The 19,509-nt window shown below is 45.4% G+C and overlaps 1 protein-coding gene across 1 annotated transcript in view; it reads left to right on the top strand.

The window, feature by feature from the left end:
- Nucleotides 1–1,759: 1,759 nt before the first annotated feature.
- The window catches only part of UNC5C (unc-5 netrin receptor C), a 247,808-nt gene continuing 230,058 nt past the window's right edge, over nt 1,760–19,509 (top strand). The window contains 1 exon segment of the mRNA XM_048049472.2: nt 1,760–2,186. Within this exon segment, the coding sequence (XP_047905429.2) occupies nt 2,063–2,186 (124 nt within the window). The 5' untranslated portion in view covers nt 1,760–2,062.

Genomic DNA, 19,509 nt, shown 5'->3' with positions numbered 1-19,509 from the left:
GCCCCCTTCCAGTAGGAAAGTGATTCCTCCACACCTCAGGCTGCACCGCCCTTGCTCCTCTGTTGTCCGCCACAACTTGGCTATCGGGAAAAGATTTGCTTTGTCCCCTAGCTGAGAACTGGCTGTCCCCATGCCATCACTCGTGTCCTGGCTGTGGAGCAGCGATGCTCCCCATGCACCTACACGGGGGCAGAGAGGCTGACAGGTTGGCAGCCATCAGGGACCCCCGAGCAGGGCTGCAGGGACATCGGCTTGAAATTGGGATGGACCTTTTAATGAGGTCACTGAGGTACTAACTAGAAACTAAGCCTGGAACTATAGGTAATACTCCTGGGAAGCCCCAAAACATCAAAAATAAATTAACTCCGTTTAATGGAGAAGCCAGCCCTGCCTCCCCTGTCCCCTGTGGCAGTAGATGTGCCCGTCAGCTGGTGCCGCAGCAAATATATCTTCCACACGTGGCATCTTTCCGGGGTCTGGTTTCTTGCCTCTGCAAAGTTTCTCTTAGCACAAGGGAAGCAGTAAATACTGAAAAAATGGGAGAAGCTCCCAACTTTACCAAGTTATGGCAAAACTGGTGAACAAATACCGTACATGGAGAAACGCTCTGCTGACGACCAACCTGAGACATGAGGCTGGGGAGCGTGATGTTCGGGATGTGTGAGGAGCACATGTGATCCAAAAAAAAGCTCCTGTTCTGCAGCCAAGTTCTCCTTGTTCAGAGTTCCCTTTCCACTCAGCCTCAGGACTCAGCTCCAGGGTTCTGATGGAGCCTCCCAGGCCCAAACCTGCCCCTTTTTCTCACTCTGTGCCTGTACAAAAAAGAAACGATGCCTCCCTGTTGCACGGCAGCTTTGTGTCAGCTGCTGAGGAGAAGAAAAAGACCCCCGCAAAAACAAACCAAAATAACAACAACAAAACACAATAGACCCCAAACCTAGAGATGAGACTGGTCTGTAAAGTCACGGGGTGGGGGTGATGGAGCCTCTGTGGGGACAAGCAGCTCCTGTGGCCCCTGGGAAACCCTTCTACAGCATCGCCACTCACTGCTACTTTTTCCTGCCGAGGGCAGAAGGCAAAGCCAGCATGTTTGGGAAGGTGCTAGCTGCAGAAAACAGCTTTCCTTGTCTCGCAGGCAGCCCTGCAAGGTTGGGTTTCGGGGCTGGGGAAGGAGAGGCTCCGCGGAGCACCACGGTGTGCAGAGAGCTGCGGGGCTGCAGCCCCCTGGCACTGGCAAAGCCTGGCATGGGAGAAGCTGGGTCCGGTCACCACCTGCCTGGGCTCTGCAAAGGGAAAAGCAAGTTAGAGACAGAAATCCCAAACCGACACAAGCTCCCGGAAAGCGGTAAAACCCGAGTGAGCCCCGGCCGAGCAGCGAACCTCAGCTGTGGGCGCTGCCATCCCACCGACCGAGATCTGGTGGACGCGCGGCGAAGGCGGGGGGCAGCGGAGAGCATTTTTTGGGGGGGGGGGGGGGGGGGCAGGGGACAGCATTTGGGGTCCGAGGGGAGGGGCCGGGCTGTCCCCAGCCTTGCGAGAGGGACCCTGGGGGGGGGGGGTAAGGGGAAGAAGCCCCCCGAGGACGTCTCCCCGGGTCCCCCCCCGGTGCAGCCCCTCGCCCCGTCCCCCACCGCGGGCGGGCTGCGGGGGGCTGGATGCGAGCGCCAGTGCGCGCCTCGCCATCCGCGCAGGGGAGCGGGCGGCGGGGGCCGGTCTGCGGCGGGTGGTTCCCAGCCTCCCCCGCCCCCTTTCCCTCTGGGTTCGCTCCTCGGCTCCTGCTCGCATTTGATCGCAGGCGGGCGGCGCAGCCCCTCTCCCCAGCCCGGCCCGGCCCGGCCCCCGCCCGTCCCCGCCCCGCGGGCTGCGGGCTGGAGGCAGCCGTGCCGAGCCGTGCCGTGCCGAGCCTCGCCGTGCCGAGCCGCCCTCGGGAAAGCATCTCTCTCCGCCGTGCTCCGCGCCCCTCCGCGCCCGGCCATGCTGTGCCGCTGCCCCCCCCCGGCCAGCGGAGCCGCCCCCCGCGCAGCCTGAGCGCCTCCGGGAAGCGGCGCTCCCCGCTCCGGCCATGGGGAAGGGGCTGGAGGGCACGGCGGCCCGCTGCGGGCTGGGACTGGGATACCTGCTGCACACCGTGGTGCTCCCCGCGCTGGCCGTCCTGGGGGCCAGCCGGCCCGGCTCCGCCGCGCAAGGTGAGGCAGCGGAGCGGGGTGGCGGAGAGACCTGCGGGGTGCCGAGACCAGGAGGGGGTTTTCTTTCCACGCGTGAGCCGCCCCGTCCGGGCACGGGCGTGGGGAGGGTCCCCGGGAGGCGGCGTGGGGCTGGAGGGGGTCCTGGGGAGCCGGGGGGCAGCGGCGGCTCCAGCCCCGCCGGGCTCCGCTCGTGGGCGCACGCCCCGGAGCGCGATGGAGCCGGAGGGAGCCGCGGCGTCGCCTTTATTTTTACTCCCCCCTGCGCCGGAGGACGGCTCAATCCGTCTCTGCCGGCGCCTGGGTGTCAGTGCCCCTGTCAAAGGGAGAGCGCCTCGCTCCGCCGTGCGCCCCGGGGATGCGTGGGGAGCATCACAAAGAGCCCCGGCGGCGTGGCACCGGCTGGGGCTGCCGCAGGGCGGGCGGGCACAGCGGGAGGCGGCTTCTCGTGCGAGCCGCTGCCAGATAAAACTTTCTCGGTGCTTTTCTCCTCTCTTCCCGGGAGTTAGAGCTCAAGTGGAAATGGTGGCTGCTGCTGGGAAATACTTTTCTGCGACCTCCTCAGAGAGGGAGGTTGCTGCTGCAAGTGGGCACAACCGCACACGGCAAGGATGTTCGGCTTCAGTAAAGCGTTTGTAAATTCCTGGTGACATGGGTAGCGAGAGGAAGGAATTTTAGAAGCCGATGTTGGTTTTTTTTTTTGTTTGTTTGTTTTTCCTATATGCCACCAGGAAATCACAACGCGCACCAAAGCTTTGATTTGGAGGTGCTAGCCTAACGCGAGTGGAAGAATTTTTTCCCCTCAGCATCCCCGATGAGAGGCACTTGAGATGGCCACGCAGACCTGACCCCGGGCTCTCGCCCGGCCATTACAAGGCATGCTCTGCTCTGGCCTTTTTGCCCGGAGAGCCGTGAGGGTTGCTGTGAGTGCCGCTGCCCCGGCAGGATTTTGGGAGCCGTAGGCTTGCTGGCAGGGGCTGGATGCGCCCTACATCGTGTCTGTGCATGTCACTGCGCGTATGCCTTCCCCGCTGGTACTTGCTCCATCCTCAGAGTCGTGTTTCCTTAATGTGCCGGGCATTTATCTCGTGGGGATATCAGAAACCTGGTCATGAAAAGGAGGTTGCAGAGAATGGGAGTACAGAATTCATTATGCGTCGTGTCACATTTCTGCATCGTTTTCTTTCCCTGCTTGGTTTCGTGGTGGAGATGGGGCAGGCTTGACTTTTTGTTTTTAGAGGTTTTATTAGCACAGCGTGCATGTAGACCGAGATGTCAGTGCCTATGTATCAGTCTGTGCAGACAGGGGGTGTCAAAGGGAGAAGATCCCCTCGGGTGGCTGGACCTGGAGCAGAAAGGAGCCCTGAATTCACGTGACAGATGGCCTGAGCGGGGAAGAGGGGACCTGCTGTGTCTAGCTGCTTCAGACCGCACGTCTCCCAGACACAGAGCACCCGCACCCGCTCCGATGGTCTCTCGCTGCCACACGTGTGTAACGCAATGCTGCCTGGCAGGAGGGATGCACACACACCTGGGGAGAGGGGAGATGAGGGGAGAAGGGAGAAAGGAGAGGGGAAAGGGGAGAGGGTCCAGGGCCCTGCTCCTGGGCCGGTGCCTGTGTGGATGCTGGGCAGGAAGGCACGGGCTCGGGATCTCTGATGGGTGCAGGTGTGCTCACATACTGAGAGAGGGAGCAAGAGGTCCCCAGCACCGTTTTCCATTGTTTGCCGTGTCACAAACTTTCCACAGTCGGGTGGAAAATCCAGGGACCGTGGCCGGGAGGTAATCTTTTGGTTTTGAGTCATTTTTCCATGCCCACTTTTATTTTTGTTTCCTGTTTGCTAGAAGTGGGTGCAGGATTTGGGTGCAGACCTGGTTTTGGCATCTTTCCCAGAGCTGGGGGATTGTCTGAGCGGTGTTTGCCTTGGTGATCTTCATGTGTCTGTACGTAGTGCTTCTGTAAGGCAATGAATCAACAGTTTAACTATGCCCTCTTCAGGAATTTTTCTCACCATATAGCACTGGGCAAAGTTTTACCACTGCTTTATTTATACATTTCCAAAAATGCACCAACGTTAAAAGGATCCTTACCCACCTCTGTTCTCCAAAGTCTTCCTCCAGCTGGTCCATCTCCTCCAAAATGGAACCACTCCGCTCGTGTTTTTGTTCGCAGTCCTTGGGAAGCAGCAGAAATGGGATATGGGGAACCTGACCTCCAAACCGGTCTTGGTCTTCTGATTTTCAGTGGGTCTGGAGCCAGCTGGCTTGGTTTTAATTGTGCAAACAATTCAGTCTTCACTTGTGATACCTTGAAAAGGAAAAAAACAACCCCAAAACAACCTTAAAGGGGTGTCTGCAAACCGCAAGCACTGCCATATAGCTATGATTTTAAGAGGTGGGGATGGGAAGAGAACGAGGCTCTATGCATTTTTTTTTCCAGTACTCGCTGCTAATGATATTTCTTGTTTTGCTTTTCTTCTCCATTCCCCAACCAGCTTTATCTTTTGAAGCAGGCTAGGGAAGCCGTGGGCATTGTCGGGGCTTCTGCTTTCATGCTTTCCTTTTCCATTGCTTTTTGGAAAATAAATTTATCAATTGAGTATTTGGTGGACCAGCCTCCACGCTCCCTTGCAGAGAGATTCGTATCACTGCATCCCAGAATCCTCCTGTAAGCTGTTCAGCAGACCTAAATACACTTTTTTTATTAGCATTTCTTATCTTATTATCTGAAGCTGTCTCAAGTATTTTTCCGTTGTTATCAGGAGAGAACAGGAAACGGCCCAATGTTGGAGAGAGCCCATAACTTTTAAAGGGGGGTGAATGGGGCCAGGGGGATTATTAAGCCAAAATCAACTCTGATGTGTTGTTTGCCATATCCATTACACCACTATAAAAAGCCACATCAGAAGGAGAATTCAATTGTCCCAATGTGTGAAAGAAAAGAGCAACCACCTCTGGACCTAAGCGCCAACCTGTGCCCAGCATCTCGGTGCTATCTGCCCGCAGAGCAACTTTTCCTGCAGATATCTGGTCTGCTGGGTTTCAGCTGTTGCTGGGTTTCAGCTGTTGTGCTTCCCCCCATCTCAGGGCATTAAAAGTGTTTGAAGAACTTTTTCCTGTGGCCCCACTCTCTTTTGAGGGTTAGGTGGGACAAGAGGGAGGGTGGGCTATGTATCTGCAGTGACAAGCTGTACAGACTGATACTGAAGGTGTAAGAGATGGATAGAAAAGTCAAAGGGCTGCATATTAATCAGTTTTTGTTTCAGTTTTTCCTTTACAACAAAAGACTACATTTTTGATGCTTAACCCCTCAAACCTAATTAAATTAAGCTGATAATTTAAAAAGAAAACTCTAAAAGAGCCATATGTGCAGATATTTGTCGTACCCCAGCACAGCCTTTATTAGCAACAGCAGCAGTTTGAAAATGCTTGGTGCGGAAAAAGTGAAACACAACATGTGAACGTACTAACCTTTTGGGGATGCACTTCGTGATTAAATACCTAAATGCATCTCGTTGAAAAAAGGGGGGGAAATGGACTTAATTTTCTTGATGCATCAGTAGACCCCTTGTATTTGATCGTGTAGATGTAATTGTATTTGCATCAGTAAAGCCAAGCAGTATTTCACTGCGAACAGATAAACCCATTTGGAACATTAATCTGTTTTAAAGGGATGTGCTCTTGCAGATCTCAGTGACGTTCATGAGTTTGGGCCGGATGTTGCAGCCCTTGCTCACCCCCAGGAACATTTTAGTACTGCAGGAGGCTTCACTGAAAGCAAGGTGGCCCGCCAGGTTGCCTTGGCTGGCTGACTTGTGATTTCAGCAGGGTTAAAATGAAGTTGAGAGATCCATCTGTGGGTTGAGAGCTTCTCCCTGGGAATAAGGGAGTCAGAATCTGGGCTTTTGTTCCATCAGCCTTCAGCAGCCAGTTACAACAGTTATATAAAAAAAAAAAAAAAAAAAAAAAGTGCATCAAATACAGCCCCCTTCTGATGGCTTTTCAGCATTACTGTCCTTGTCATTCTTCTGTGTGGTAAGCATGCGCTAGTGCATCTCAGCATTTCACCCTGCATGTTTACACTCAGTCATTTTATATGGACCCTTCTTCACACAACTTTTTTTTTTTTTTCATAGTAATTTCAAAACCCTGGTTATTCACTATATTTTGGGACTCGCTTTGTGTGTAACATCCAAACTCAGAAACAGGAAAGAACATTAACCATATTAAAAAGATTTTCCTAATTTAATTTTCTAAACACAGCACATCTGACAACTGTGTTCCAAAGCTGGGCAAATCACTTCCATAGCTGGTCTGCACAGCAAGAGAGAAGAAAATGTGGGTTATATTTATTGGGCATTTTCAAATAAATACCTTGATTTTTGCACAAGTAGAAGACTGATGTTTAGAGGCACAGTCTGCCCAGTTCAGTTGAACAGGACACAGAGCAGCATCAGTTCTCACGGTAGGTGAGAGGAGCTCAGGCTGGTAGGCCAGTAATTGAGTATTTCTGAGCTGTGTATGATTAGTTTTGTGTATATGCAAAACACTAAGGAGAGTTGTAGTTTGAAAAGTGAAGCTACTCTTATTTCAGGCTATCAGCTAGGTAGTCTTGTTTGGAGTAACCTGATTTATATGTTTCTTCCTTTCTGGTGTCTTTCTGGATTTTTAAATCATTGGATTTTTGAGGAATCTGGTTCCTGAGTTCTGGAAAAAGGGAAAAAACAGTCGCTTTTGTAGCTTAGCATAAACGTATGTTTTAATTGCTATAATAATGGTGATTTTTCTAAGTAAATTTCAAAATAGTGGATGGTTAGCTGGCATTTAGACAAATAGGATTTGACTCAATGTGAGTCTCAAGCATTCAGATCACTGGTTTGTCATCTAAAACATGTCAGACCTTTGAAATAAAGGTTCATTTAATCACGAGTGCCCTTCCTGGGCAATATGTTTCATATATGTATATGGCACTGTAATAAAATAAAATGTAATTCCCTTTCCCCTTCCGTCTGTCCTCCCTTCTGGGTGGGGAGAGGAGCGTGTGTATAAGTGAAGTGCACGCATTGTTAGCCACCCAGTGGAGGTATTCCAGTTTAGCAGGCAGTGATCTTGGCACTGGTGCCAATAAAGCAGTAATTACATCGCCTGTCATTTTCATTAGCCATCTTCACTTCCACGTTCGACTCGGAGGTATAAAACAGCGCGAGCTTTTAAAGCCTAAGTCAAGGATTAAATGTTAGGGATAAGAGACACGCAGCCGTTTTCCAGTTGGCTACAACCTTCGTCAACAGAACTGCAGAACAATGTTGTACAGAGGCACAGTTCAGTGCTAAGTGCTTCCAAGGACTGAAGGGATGGCGGTGTTTGAAGTGATTTATTGCGTGTGCTCAGTAGAGTCCGGTCTCGGGAGCAGGCACCCCTGGAGCTTTCCATCGAAACATTATCCAAGAGGTGATCTGAAGGAAATGGTATTGAGTCTTCTGGGAGGCCAACTGTATGCAAAGACAGACTTCATTTGCATCATTTGTAAGCAAGCATTTGAAATTATGGTCAAAATGGAAAAGGTTATGAAGCAGCTTGCGTTGAACAAATGGAAACAACAACATTCCCCTTAATTTTGCACATACTTTGTCGTTTTGTTTCTCTGTGCTTTATTTAATGAGGTCGTCTGCAGATATTCCAAGCCCAAACTCTGGCAGCGTGATAGGAAGAGGATGTATTTAGTATTGCCATTGGTTTTATAATAGGTATGCTTAAACATTTTGCAGAACATCAGTTGTGTGGTGTTTTTTTCTGTTTAGATCCATCTTTCTAGGGTAGGCACGTGGCATAAAACTGACTGTAAGCTGTGGGCATGCACATTTGCCAGAAAAGGTGAAGCAAAGCCTCAAACTGTGGTTGTGTTCCTGTCGCTTTCCTCCAGGCTGGCTCTGCTCATACAAACAGTGTTCACAAGTAAGGCACAGCGACTCACAGCACTGGGCAAGAGCTGCCAGAGGTTTTCCGAGCTTGCCGTAACCTCAGAGATGCTCGTGCATAGCCTTCCCCCTAGGTAGTCATCACGAGAACAGCTTCCTGTTTGCTTTCATAACTCCATCCCAAATCGCACGTACGTTAAGCAGGAAACATGGGATTTCCTCCTAATTCACCAAACACTGGGATTTGGGGAGTCCCTTTATAGCTTGGCATGTTATTATCCAAAAACTTGAGCTGGGGGGAAAGAAAAAAAAAGCTTCATGCAAAAACAGTTTCACTTAAAAACGAGCTTTTTATCAATATGGAAAGCTACATGGGGCGGAAGAAATCAATTTTGTTTATTTGCATTGGGGAGGGGGGGTGAGGCTGAAAAAAAAAAAAAAACCCTAATCAAAACCAGAAGAGATTCAGTTATTTTAGTGAAAAGGTCAATAATGCACCAAATATTTGCTGTGCTGGCCAAACTGTTTTTACATACCCTGTCTAAAAATCTCTCGGATGTTCAGTAAAAATGAGAAATAAAAAAGTTATGGAATCTTCTGACAATAACAGCTTTCATTTCCATTTCCATTTCTCAAAATAGCCCAACCAGCCTTGTGAAAAAACTCACTGTTAAACTTGACTTACAGTCCTGGTTCGGCACTGGTTAAGGCACACATTTACAGCACTTTCTAGGTCTTATCCTCTTTTTTTTTTTTTTTTTTTTATTGCGCTGATTGAACTCTGATGCAGATTGAGGTGGAGAGACCCAGATTCGCCATGGTGCCTGACTCGGGAAGGACAGGCAGCACTGGGTTTAGGGGACTGCCTTTGCCATTCCCCAAATACAGCTCTCCCAGCTGCTCTAGCTTGTGTGAGTGTGGAGCAATCCCATAAAAGCAGGGGCTTCCCATACATAAGTATGCAATACGGCAGTGCTTAGTGCCCCTCCAAATTTCCTTTGTTATGAGTCCTACATTGGCAGAGCAAGTAGGAGACAGCAAATAAGTTGTGCATGCTCACATCAGCGAGTGGCACTGATGTGGGGACATCTGAGGTTGCCTCGTTAGGATGGCTTTGCTACATGGTTGCATTGCTGGAGATAATGAGAGGCTCTCATTTGTCACATCCCATTAATTTCTTAATTTTTAATCCATCTTGCTGAACTGGGAGGACAGATGTTTTTATCTCTGTTTGGTGGAGAGATGTAAGGTGAATCACGTAAGGGTGTGGAGCAAATGTGTATGGAAGCCGAAATGAGAACTGGCGGCTTCTGAATGCCAGAGGTGGTGTTTGATGCTCCAGTCCTTCCTTCTACTTATCAGACAAGGCCAAAGATGAGGGCTGCAGAGGCCATGCTACATTGAAGGCTCTCAGATGCTTTCCCAATGTTGAAGTTCCTGGGTTCCCCCAGCAGTTTGTTTATATATGCTGTTATCTCAAAAAATGTATAAAAAATGAAGGGCAAACCCACATGCCATTGCTCAGAATAGGGATGCTTCCTGGAAGTTGTGTCTTTACATTGGCAGATATTTAGGGTGGGCTCATTTACTTCTGTGAAATCTACAGTGTTATCCCAAATTTGCACGGAGTGGTAGCAGGTCTGTGGATGACTGCAACACAGCTGTAAATGGAATAAGGATCACCGCCTTGGGTGGTTTTGTTTTGTTTTTTAATCTTCAGTTCAGGAATATCTTATTCAACTGTACGTCGTTCATCTGAATGAAGCAACTTACGCTCCAAAGGACCTTGCTGCCTTAGCAGTGGCAAAAGCTATGAGGTTACCCAGGCAATTAAATCAAAGTCTTTTTTCTCTCCTGGAGGTAACATTATCAACAATAATGCTAAGGAGCTTGGAAAGATTTTACTGGCCTGGCAACAGCTGAGCATTTTCTTGTTAGATAGTTCCTCCCAATCCCTTTTTAGTTATTTTCAAGAAGTAAAGTAGCTTTATTTCTTAGTCTCATATTGAGTGAGAGGTTGAAACGTTAAGCTCTGTGGATTAATGGTGTATCCTTTGAGAGAAAGGAAAGCTCGCGTTTTCCTTGGTCCCCTGAGTGCTTGGATGCAATTGTTTGAGAAATCTTGAATTTCATCAGCTAGAGAGGAAGAAACAGGCAAGTAAACCTTGACTGATCTGTCAAAAGGGTTTGACTCCATTGCCACAGTTTTGGAAATTTGTTTGAACTCATCGTTTTTCCACAGATGTTTCTTTGCTTGAATTTAGTACATATCATGTGAGGCAGGGAGAAGTGATCGCTACGAGATTATTAGAAATTCAGAGATTCTTTGAGAGGTATATTCCAACCATAAACTTGCTAAAATAATGCTTGGAATGTGAATTGCTTTACTCTTATGATGTTTGGTGTCTTTATGTATTGTATAGATACATAGCTTGTCTTATTCAGTCCCAACATATGTGTTTATACTCAAAAGTTTACATATTTAAAGAAAATGATGATATGGTCTCCCTGAATGAGGTTAATTGCAGTTCATTCATACCAAAATCGAGGAATAAAAAGTGGGACAGAATAGCAAGTGAGACTGATTCTGTTCTCATGTGTCCGATTTGCCTACACGGACTGAAACAGAGTTGCTCCTGTTTGCTGGGAGTAATTCAGAGTACACACGTGTACACTCTCTTGGTCTGAATTAATTTCCCCTTTCAATAACGTATCTCCCAGTTTTGCTGGCTACTCCTGGAGTTAGCACATGTATTCCTTTTGCCTCTCAGTTGTACGGCATCAACGCCTTCCAACAACAACCAGAGCCAAGAGCGTAGCAGCGAGGTGTCCAGACTGAGATTTTGGATTGTCTACAGCCAGCTGAGACTACAGTGAAACCTCTGTGGCTTGGGCTTTTATTTTAGGATTAGGACAAAACTCGCTAGTGTTTTCAGCTAGGAGGAGAGAGTTTCCCCTCTCAAGCTGGGTCACTGCAGATCTGAAAATCTGAGTTTATTACAGAAAACCCGAGGTCTGTCCGGTTAAGGGATGGGGCTATAATTAAACGGTGCAGAATGTGCCCTTGTACCAGCGCTGTTCTCACTGAATTGGCTCATGAATTACTAGTATTCCTTGCTGTAAGCTCTTTGGCCCAAAAGCTGCGCTAGTTTTTGGCAAATCATCGTGCCCATTAAAAATTCCTTTCACGCAGACATTGCAAACATAGCTTAGGGACTTCCTTTCTGCTTCCTCACCAGTTTCTGAAGGTGAGGGTAACTTTTTCAGTATCTTGCTGAAATAAAACGCAGTGATCTTCTTATGCAGCATATCTCTGCTGACGAGGATGCGAGTGCTGTTTTTCCTTTTCTTCCTCATTTAAAATAACTGCACCTTAGAAAATAGGAAATTCCTAATTTCTTAGTTATGAAGTAACTAGGAAGTTTGTAGCTAGAAAATGCAGTACTTGAGGTGTCAGTTTACTGTTGGTTTCCTTGATTTCCACCACCACCACCCCAGTACTTATATCAAGGAGAGACTTACACTATACAAGGCTAGGTTGTGGCCAACAAAAAATATTGCTCCATTAATTTCAAAGCCAGGGCACGGGGGCTGAACTGGTTCTGGGTTAAAAATATGTCAACACAAGAGTGTGAGTCTCCAGGATGTACAGACCTTGATCTGACCTTCTTTTGCTGGCAAGTTTGGTTGTGTGTGTTTGTCTGTTTATTTGTTTGTTTGTTTTAAGCTCAATAATTTGTACAATTCCACCTACGTGTCTTGATGTGGCTCTGCTGTAGTGAGATTAATACCATGCCCTACTTGAAAATCTGTTGTCGAGGTTCTTCCAGGTATTTTTTTTTTCTCTTGGGTTTTGTCACAGATAGGAACACTGACAGCCAAATGTCACCAACTGTAGGCAGATACCTACATAAATATCTATTACACACGAATGCATGGCAATTTCCTGCCTCAGCAGTCAGTCGCTTTTGAGCTAAAGTCCTCTACTTCTAAAAGCATGGGCTTCTGAGGCTGGAGTTAGAAATGTAACCTGGTAGCTGGTAACGAAAATGGTAATTATCCTGGGTGTGGAATGAGAAGTGCCCTCTGCCTTTCACAAGCACTGTAAAAAGGCAAAATTGTTCAGCTTTTGCTAGCTTTTGTGCTTTACATGTCCTGCAGTATTTCTGTATGGTTCTTCTTCTTCCCTTTTTTTTTTTTTTTGCTAAATCTTCTATATTAGTCTTGCATAGTAAACATAGCTTATTGGATAAAACCTACCAAATCTTGAAAACACAAGTGCTAATTTATTTACTTGCTTTGTAAACATTTCTATCATTTTGCAGTCTCCAGTGGAAAGTCTTAAATTTGCATTTATAAGAAACATTTAGGAAGAAAACTGAATTAAAATGACAAAGTGACATTGTGTGAAGTATTCATCTGCTAACATTTTACTGATGAGCTTATTTGATGAGAACTTGGTTTAATCGCAAAGATCTTTTCTCTTGGGGAAATCAACAGAAGACAATAACGAGATCAAATTTTGCTTTCTATCCCATTAGTTTCACTGGATTGCTTGGGATTTACTCACCTGAGAAAGACAAGAAAAATTTGTTCATTTGTTCTTTTTTTTTTTTTCCTGTTTTTATATCTGCTGCTACCAATGCAGGACATGTATTTTGCTCGTGGAGACTGGGCTAAGGTTAAGTTGCTTTTAAAGATAACAGTAGATTCCAGCGTCCTTGCATTTGTTTTGTATTGGTGACAGTCACTAAATCAGAGGAAGGAATGTTCAAACAACACGCTTGAGGAAAAGTGATTTTTATAGAAAGGGCCCATTCCTGCTAATAGCCAGTAACTGCACATAACCCCACTGACATTAAAAGTCCATTAGCTAAGCCCAGTTTAAACAGCAGCTGATGCTATGTCAGCTAAATGTACATTGGAATTTTTCATGTAATGCAGCAATAGCACTTCTGTAATTTTTCTAAAAGTATGTACATTAGGGAAAGCAAATGTCATCTGATAATAGTAAGATGAAGAGTTCACATTAAACTAGGGAAAGTTGTAATCAAACTAAAGTTCCCATCTGGCTGCATTAACAGGAAACAAAAGTAGTTACAAGAGAAGCAAGGAGTGTCAGGTTTGTGAATTAAAGCTAAATTAGCAAATCCAGGGTACAGTCTTCTGTAACACAGAATAACCTCAGAGGTGCTTATCTGTTTGGTTCTTTACTCTGAAATAGATTATGGCCTGGTCCAGGAAAAGTTTCTACTGAAGACAGTGGGATGCTTTGTCATGTGCAGCTCTGGGTTGCCATGGGGAAAAAAAAGAAAAAAAATGTTATTTGCTGGCTATTTAGGAAATATGTCTCATTATGGTGGTGTGAAAACATTTAGCTTGTCAAGATACTGTGTTTGTATGTCTACAGCCTTAAATTCTAGTTAACCATTTGCACAGCAAATAGCATCTACCCATACCAGTATATTAAAAGGAGGACACGGGAGCATGGTGAGAAAACGATGCATGTTTGTTGAAAAGAAGCATGACAGGTGTCAAAAGAGTGGAAATTAACTTGTTATTTATCTTCAAAAGCAGCCAGCAGACTAGGGACCTCATTCTTTGGTCTTCGGGCCCTCTGAAGCACTGGTTAGCACTCGGTTTGGCAATCAGTCCAATCCTAAAAAGTTGTTTCGAATTCAGCTTTGAAAACAGATATTGTGCTATAAAGCCCTTGTGGAGGCAGACTAAGGGTTGTTTAGTAAGCTAATAGGAGAGCTGGAAGCAGAGGGGTAATTAGTCCCTTGCTGTCATGCTCACAACCCCCTCCACCTCCTCTTTGCTATTATCAGTCCATTAGTGAAACCTTGTGCAAGTACTGACAAGAGCAGAGCTTAAATACCTGATCGGGGTAGGCATACCCACAGCAAAAATCCTGCAAACACATCCAGAGGGCTCACTTAAACTCTTAAACCGTGTTAATAGCACAAAACTCTTGTATGTGTCATGAGGCTGGCTTGAATTTTTTTTCTTCCCAGGCTGGAGGAGTCGACATTAGTAGCGTGCCCAGAGCAGACCATGTGTTTGTGAACCACAGACTTTAAGGAGAGTAATTCAATTGCATTTTTTTTTCCCTTCTGGAACATAACATGTAAACATATTACTAACTAAAGCCTGGCTTTCATTACAAGCAGTAACTTTTTCATGTTGACAGATTTTCACATGGAAAGCTTTACTGAAAATGAGAGGAGACTTTTCTTGCCATCATTAGTTCTTGCTGCTTAGTGCTTTTATCAAGTACAGTAAAATACCATTTGAAATTAATTCCAAGCTTATATGGACATGTTTAATATAATTACCAAACAAAATCCTGTTTACTAACATATTGCTTGTGAAACCAGTCTGAATAATCTGGTCTCTGGCACACATGAATCAGGCAGTAATAACAGCTGTAAATATTTCACAATATACTTAGAGTGCTTTGATTTTAATACTGAATCCACTTTTGGGTTTTAAGGATGAAACATAGGTCAAAATTGACTTTCCTATATGTTTTTGCCTCCTCTCTTGCACTATTCCTCCTGTAAGTTATTAAAAAAAATCATTATTGTATTTGCTTATAAAAAAGTAAATATATACACTTTCATGTGCTGGGAGAATTATGTAATTGAATTATGCTGAAGCTAAGAAAGCGATGCTGTTCACATTGGCATGGGACTCTAATAGAGTCATGATTTTTTTTTTATTGGAAAAAGCATTGCAATGCCAATACTTTTTGTCTTTCTGAAAGTTTTACTATTTTTATCCATCTGGATGTCTGTCTGTTGTATACCAAACCCAAACCATGTGCATAATCAGCTTCTACTCACACTTTTATGTAGATAATTCAGGGCCCCAAAGGGCCGTGAAAGCCTAAGGTGACCAGAAGTTTGCAGTTGAGCGTTGGGAGACTTGTGACCCTGTGCTGTGTACTCGGCCCAGTTTTGCTGGGAAGACTTTGAGCCTGTATTTCAATAGAAAAAGGGAGGAGAGACCAAAAGTCTGTCTACAACAGAATTTCGGGGTTGCATGAGGCTGCTAAACAGTCTTTATGAGTTAGGATTGTGCACACAATGTGTTCGGTTCAGCGGATGGCCTTGACATTTCGTAAAAAGATTTATAGTCATCCCTCAAGTCATTTTTCCCTGTCCCAAACAAAGACACTGAAAAACAGTAATGTAAACCAAAACATTTTGCAATTTTTGTTTACTTTGGAATGTTCTTTACCCTGCAAAGTGAAATAAGAAATAAAGCAACCGAAGTACCATTTTGAAAGACAAATTTGAAAAATGTTCACTTCGGGGAATTTTTACCTTTGTTCTGCAGTTGGATTCCCTTAGTAAGTTGACATAAATGGGCAAATGTTTTGGTGATTGCATTCCTTGAAGGAATTAGTAGTTTCCAGAAATATGCCAGGCTCTTTCAGGAATGCTCTCTGCTCTGAGCCATTAGCTTCTTGAACTTTTCTCAAAATGAAAAATAGAACTCAAAATTGTTATCAGTTAAGTGGAAATGTTGGGAGATGTTTCAGAAGAAGACTTTTTTCCTACCTCCTCTTTCAATACCCAGAAGTTGGCTGTGAACAAATAACCAAAGCCTGGGATATGTTCAGGTACTCAAGGTGTGTGTCCATGCAAGGGGAGCAGAGGACAGACAGAAACTGCAGGGTGTCTTTGCTGGTTTCCATGCATTGGGTGGCAGTAGACAGGTAGGTGTTGGTTACAAGGATAATGCACTGGTGGCCTCTGTGAGGAGAGGCCAGGGCTGACCCACAGGAAACAAAGCCTGCTCCAATGGAGCCACTGCAGGACCCAGCTGAGCCCACCACCCATTGCCTCTGTGAAAATATATTTAAGAAAGGGCAAAAAACTCTGGACAAGCAGAGCGGTGAACACCCAGGTGAGGGAAGAAGGAGAGGAGGAGGTGCTCCAGGTGCCAAGGCAGAGCTTTGCCTGCAGGCCATGGAGAGGACCGTGGTGGAGCAGGTTGTCCCTCTGCTGCCCATGGAGAGCCCATGCTGGAGCAGGTGTATCCTGAAGGGCTACTGCCTGTGGGAAGGACCCATAGTGGAGAAGGGGAAAGCAATTTAAGTGGCTCACAGAATTTTTTCGTAGGAGTCCAATGAAGATCTGTGGCATAACTGGTACACCAAGGCACCATTAATATTTTCTGCAGTTAGTAAGGATAATAAATGATTGCTTGCAGTCATTTATGCAACCAAAAGCCTGTTACCGAGCAAAACTTACGGGATGTTCTGATTGTGTCATTTCTCAATGATATGTCTGAATTTTGTATGATTTCCCCAAGGTTTCTGCTGTTGTCTAGGCATTTTGGAGTTCAGTGGGCTTATACACATGCATTTCTGTCTCCTAAGTTATCACAGAATCATAGAATCACAGAATGGTTTGGGTTGGAAGGGACCTTAAAGATAACCAAATTCCAACCTCCATGCAATGGGCAGGGACACCTTCCATTAGACCAGGTTGCCCAAATCCCCATCCAGCCTGGCCTTGAACACCTCCAGGGATGGGGCATCCACAGCTTCTCTGGGCAGCCTGTGCCAGTGCCTCACTGCCTTCAAGAAGAGGGTGAAGACAGATGTTTATTAAGTAAAAAATGTAACAACTTTCTAATGTACTCATTTATTTTTCTTCTCTATGTACGTGAAAAGAAAGCCTAGCTGCTCTTTTAGAAATTCCTCGTTTTGAACTGTAGACTCTAATATTTCCATGGAAGAACATTAGTGGGGAACTGTATTTGCCACATGTTCTGTAAGGTCAAAATTCATCTTAAAACTCTCTTGACTACTTTTTGTCAGCTACTGAAGTTTAGTTTCTTTGAGCAAATTAACTCTTATCCACAGACCAAAGTTAAAACCGCTGTATTGCTTGTTTTCTTAAGTGAAAGACCAGACTTATCTAACTTTGCCTTGCTTTTAGATGCTCAGTGTGTTAAGATACATTAATGTATTTTCATAAATGTCGTCATCATCTTGTGATCAATATCAAGCATCACTATCAACATATGGGCACCTAGGAATACATAACTATGGTTTGCAAAGGTGTAAAGATACAATGTGCAACAGGTCCTTGTCTCTAGAGAGATTACAGGGGTTCCTGGATGCAGCACTTTGATTTTGGAAAGCTGAAGTCCCAGTTCTCTGTTTTCTGTAGGATGAGAACTTGCATTGAAGTTCGAGAACATTGCAGTGTATGAAAAATATCAAATTGCTTTTTTATGTGTATGTGCAGGCCGGGCTGTATCCACTGTCACTGGGAAATTATTAGTGTACATGATTACATAACTGCAAGGAATTTCTGGGCTGAAATAGCTTAGGTAAGCCTACGTGGTTTCTTCCCACAGATGCAACTGAAAGGCTCATGCAAATCTATTGTAAGTCTGTTGGCCATGAAATATTATTTGAGAAGATGCACTTACCTGCAGGGTAAAGAGTTGTCCAGAGAATAGCCCTAGGCCCGAAATTCAGTTCTCCTGACTTGCGCTCTGGGTTGTTTATCAGATGCTGTACCGTGGAGTATCAGGCGATGTGACCTTTAGTTTTCAGCTGCCACCGTTATCTAATTGGCAATATAAGACTTCCTATAGTAGCCAAAACTCTTAATGAGAAATTGTGCAATGCCATATTTTCATGACTTGAGGGCCACCAAGTATGACTTGTGTGTATGAAAACCACATGGTTGTAGGAGCATGGGTCTGGAACTGGGGAAGGCCAAAGGTGTTTTGATTGGAAAGGAAATGGTCACCAACTGGTTTATGTATACATATAAATGCATATTACTGTATTGAGGTGCGCAGGTAGATTGTGTGTACCACTTAGCCCCATCTGTTCTTCATAAGTTTCAGTCCCCAGGCTGTAGTTTATGAAACTTCCGATTATGCTTAGATTTGCTGATTTTCTAGGTGAAAGAGCTGGCCTTCAGCAAAAGTGTTCGTCTCTGGTGCTCTCACTGTGTCTGAAGCAAAGCAGCTTCCCTGAGCTCAGCGAGTGCCTCGGTGCAGCACCAGCTGAGGACTGTTAACAGCTACAGTTTCTGCAAGAGTGTATTCGCTGGGGAGAGATTTCTATCTTGTCTGTTGAGATGGAAAAGTTGCCGTGACTCTAAGAATGCTTTTTTAAAAAAATGAAGTAAAGGAGCAGAGGCGGCAACGTACATCAGAGAGCTATCCCAATGTTAACAAAGAGTCTTTGCCACTAAAATGGGGAGGAAAATGTTTCTATCTTTACAAGATCTTGTCCTACTTAAAAGAATAACAACAATAACAAAAAGATAGGCATCTAGAACGGCAATTACTGGGTAAAATGTTTTTTTATGACTGCTAGTTGTTTGGGGCTCTTTTTTTTAAAAAAAAAAAAAAAAAAGTATAGCCTGCAGAAATTTTCTTGGAAAGTTTTTGCAGCCAGCCATCACCCCATCAAGGCAAAGCCTCTGGAAATCTCATAACTAAAAGGTGTGTGCACATTGCCCCAAAATGTCACCCTGCTGCTGATCAGCAAGTGAGGTGAACTTTTCCCAGCAGGTCTCTGTGCCGTCGAGGCTGTCTCTCTGGGTACTGCAGTGGCCGGTCACTGTTGGCCAGCTTAGAGAGTATGTACAAAAACAACACTACAACTGTATTTTCCTCGTTAGCTTTTTGCAAAGTAGGCAACAGAAAATTAAAGCAAACAAGAATCAACCTGATTAGGATTAGTGGTTTCAAATACTAATTAGTAACAGTAGAAAAAAACCATCTCCCTGCAGAATTAAGAGTTTTGAATACATTACCTTATTTATTTTCATTTCCCTGGGTGGTAAGACAGATACTGCATTGTATCAAGAAGCTAAAGCATCCTCTTTCCCCCAGAACATATTTATAAAGATGAAGCACAAAGCAAGCATTCTATTTAACTTGCATGAAGACTTGGGATGGGAACAAACGTATTTATGGGATCTGAGGCTAGAGAAAGGCAGTATTTTGATCCTCCAGCTAAACAGAAATGTGTTTTGGGGAGCAGGGTAGTAGTAAAGCCCACGGCAGATGCAGGCGCACGCAGGCGGTCTGGTTAAGGTTACTAAAGCATGTTATGCGTTATGCTACTTGAGGCAACAAAGGGAAGATTATTATAAAGAAACCACTCCTTTCTGTGTGGACACCGGCGTGCACAGAGCTAACTTGTCCTGCCTAATTACTGCAAGGGCTTGTGCAGTGCTCTTTTACTGGTGCTTGTTTGCAATCAAGTGGGCTGAATGGTGCCCTGACATAAAACAGAGGAAGTGGTTAGGAGACAGGCCTGTAATTACCAGCAGCAGGTGCCCATAAAGAAATGCCAGCGAGATGTTTGGAGAGGCAAATGCTGCTTTGGGAAAGACCACAGGACCCTCAGTTCAGCC

Source organism: Anser cygnoides, chromosome 4 (genome assembly GCF_040182565.1).
Source record: "Anser cygnoides isolate HZ-2024a breed goose chromosome 4, Taihu_goose_T2T_genome, whole genome shotgun sequence".
NCBI classification, from domain to species: Eukaryota; Metazoa; Chordata; class Aves; order Anseriformes; family Anatidae; genus Anser; species Anser cygnoides.
Note: the sequence above shows the minus strand (reverse complement) of the source record. Positions and strands in the feature narration are given on the sequence as shown.